Source organism: Gossypium arboreum, chromosome 11 (genome assembly GCF_025698485.1).
Source record: "Gossypium arboreum isolate Shixiya-1 chromosome 11, ASM2569848v2, whole genome shotgun sequence".
NCBI lineage: Eukaryota > Viridiplantae > Streptophyta > Magnoliopsida > Malvales > Malvaceae > Gossypium > Gossypium arboreum.
In genome coordinates, this window is record NC_069080.1 from 129582308 (window position 1) to 129583669 (window position 1362).

Consider the following 1362-nt stretch of genomic DNA (forward strand, 5'->3'; position numbering starts at 1 on the left):
TTTATAGTTAATTATGTTTGAATAAAATTATTAGTATTTATTTATAAGTTTTTCACTAATTTTTATTTTATTTAATAATGATGTATTATGTTATTATTCACTAGATTTCCCATGTAGGAATCATTAGTGAAAGTATCAAATTGTTTGCCTTGAGGAATGGGTCCCTTGAGATTATTTTGAGAAAGATTTAACACCTCTAAGAATCCAAGATTTTTAAACTCAGTCGGAATTCTTCCTTCGAGTTTGTTTGTTTGATGAGAGATCTAATGATTCAAGCTCTGACAAATGACCTAAAGATGATGAGATAGGACCTATTAAACAGTTATGGGAGAGGTTTAGGACAATAAGTAAATTAAGCTCACCAAGTATTTTTGGAATTTCTCCCGAGAATTGATTACTAGAAAGGTCAATAACCGTCCAAATGGATAATGGTATTTGAAACTCTTTGTGCAACCCTTTTGCTGTAATAGATAAACCAGAAGCATAATTCACAAAAACTTTACCAAATCCTTGTTGCATGTACTTTGGTTCAACTTTCTTTTCATACTCTTCTCTAATGGCATGCAAATGTTCAAAAAAATTTGTAGGTAAGTAGCCACTGAAGTTATTGCAAGAAAGATCAATTATACGCAAACGAGTTAAGGAAACTGCAACATCAAAGCTATCTATTTGGCCATAAAATCTATTCGACCTTAAGATAAGAACATACAATTGATCCAAATTTTCTAACCAATTTGGGAAAGTGTCATTCAAATTGTTGTTTCCAACATGAAGAAGGTTTAAATCTTTGCAATTAGCCAAAGATCGTGGTAGTGACCCCTCTAATTTATTGTTGTTGATGCGAAAACTTTTCAACATGCAACCTTTAGCAAAATTTTCTCGTATTTGACGACGAAAATTATTATTCCCTAGATCAACTGTTGAGAGAGAAGAACTCAAGTTTTCAAGGCACTCTGGAATTGTTCCATCCAAATTATTCTTAGATAGATCGAGACTCGTAAGAGAAGTTAAATTGCATATTGAGGAGGCCATTGTTCCAATTAAATTATTGTACGAAACTTCATACCCTTGCAATGAAGGTGGTAGTGTTTGAATTCGGCCTTGGAGATAAAATTAGAATTAAGGGCTTAAAGATTCTTTGGAATATAAAATGCAAAATAACTACATTTTTTATGTAATACATATATGATGTGTATAACAAATAAAAATAGTTGGTACTACACTACTTCTAACCATTTTTAGATGGATGAGAACAATTTTTAAGTTGTAATCTATCGAAAGAATCTACTACTACACTCTAAAGAAAATTTTATTTCCATTACTTAAAAAAAAAAAGAGATTGCATAAATGTATAAAAATATA

General features: G+C 30.5%; 1 protein-coding gene across 1 annotated transcript; it reads right to left on the minus strand.

Annotated features, from left to right (window-relative positions):
* Window positions 1-219: 219 nt before the first annotated feature.
* Window positions 220-1032, minus strand: LOC128283971 (receptor-like protein 33). The gene has a single exon (XM_053021404.1). It carries the CDS (start codon window positions 1030-1032, stop codon window positions 220-222), a length of 813 nt encoding a protein of 270 aa, XP_052877364.1.
* Window positions 1033-1362: the final 330 nt, after the last annotated feature.

Coding starts and splice junctions, on each gene's coding strand:
- LOC128283971 (XM_053021404.1), bottom strand. CDS start 1,032: ATGGCCTCCTCAATATGCAATTTAACTTCTCTTACGAGTCTCGATCTA.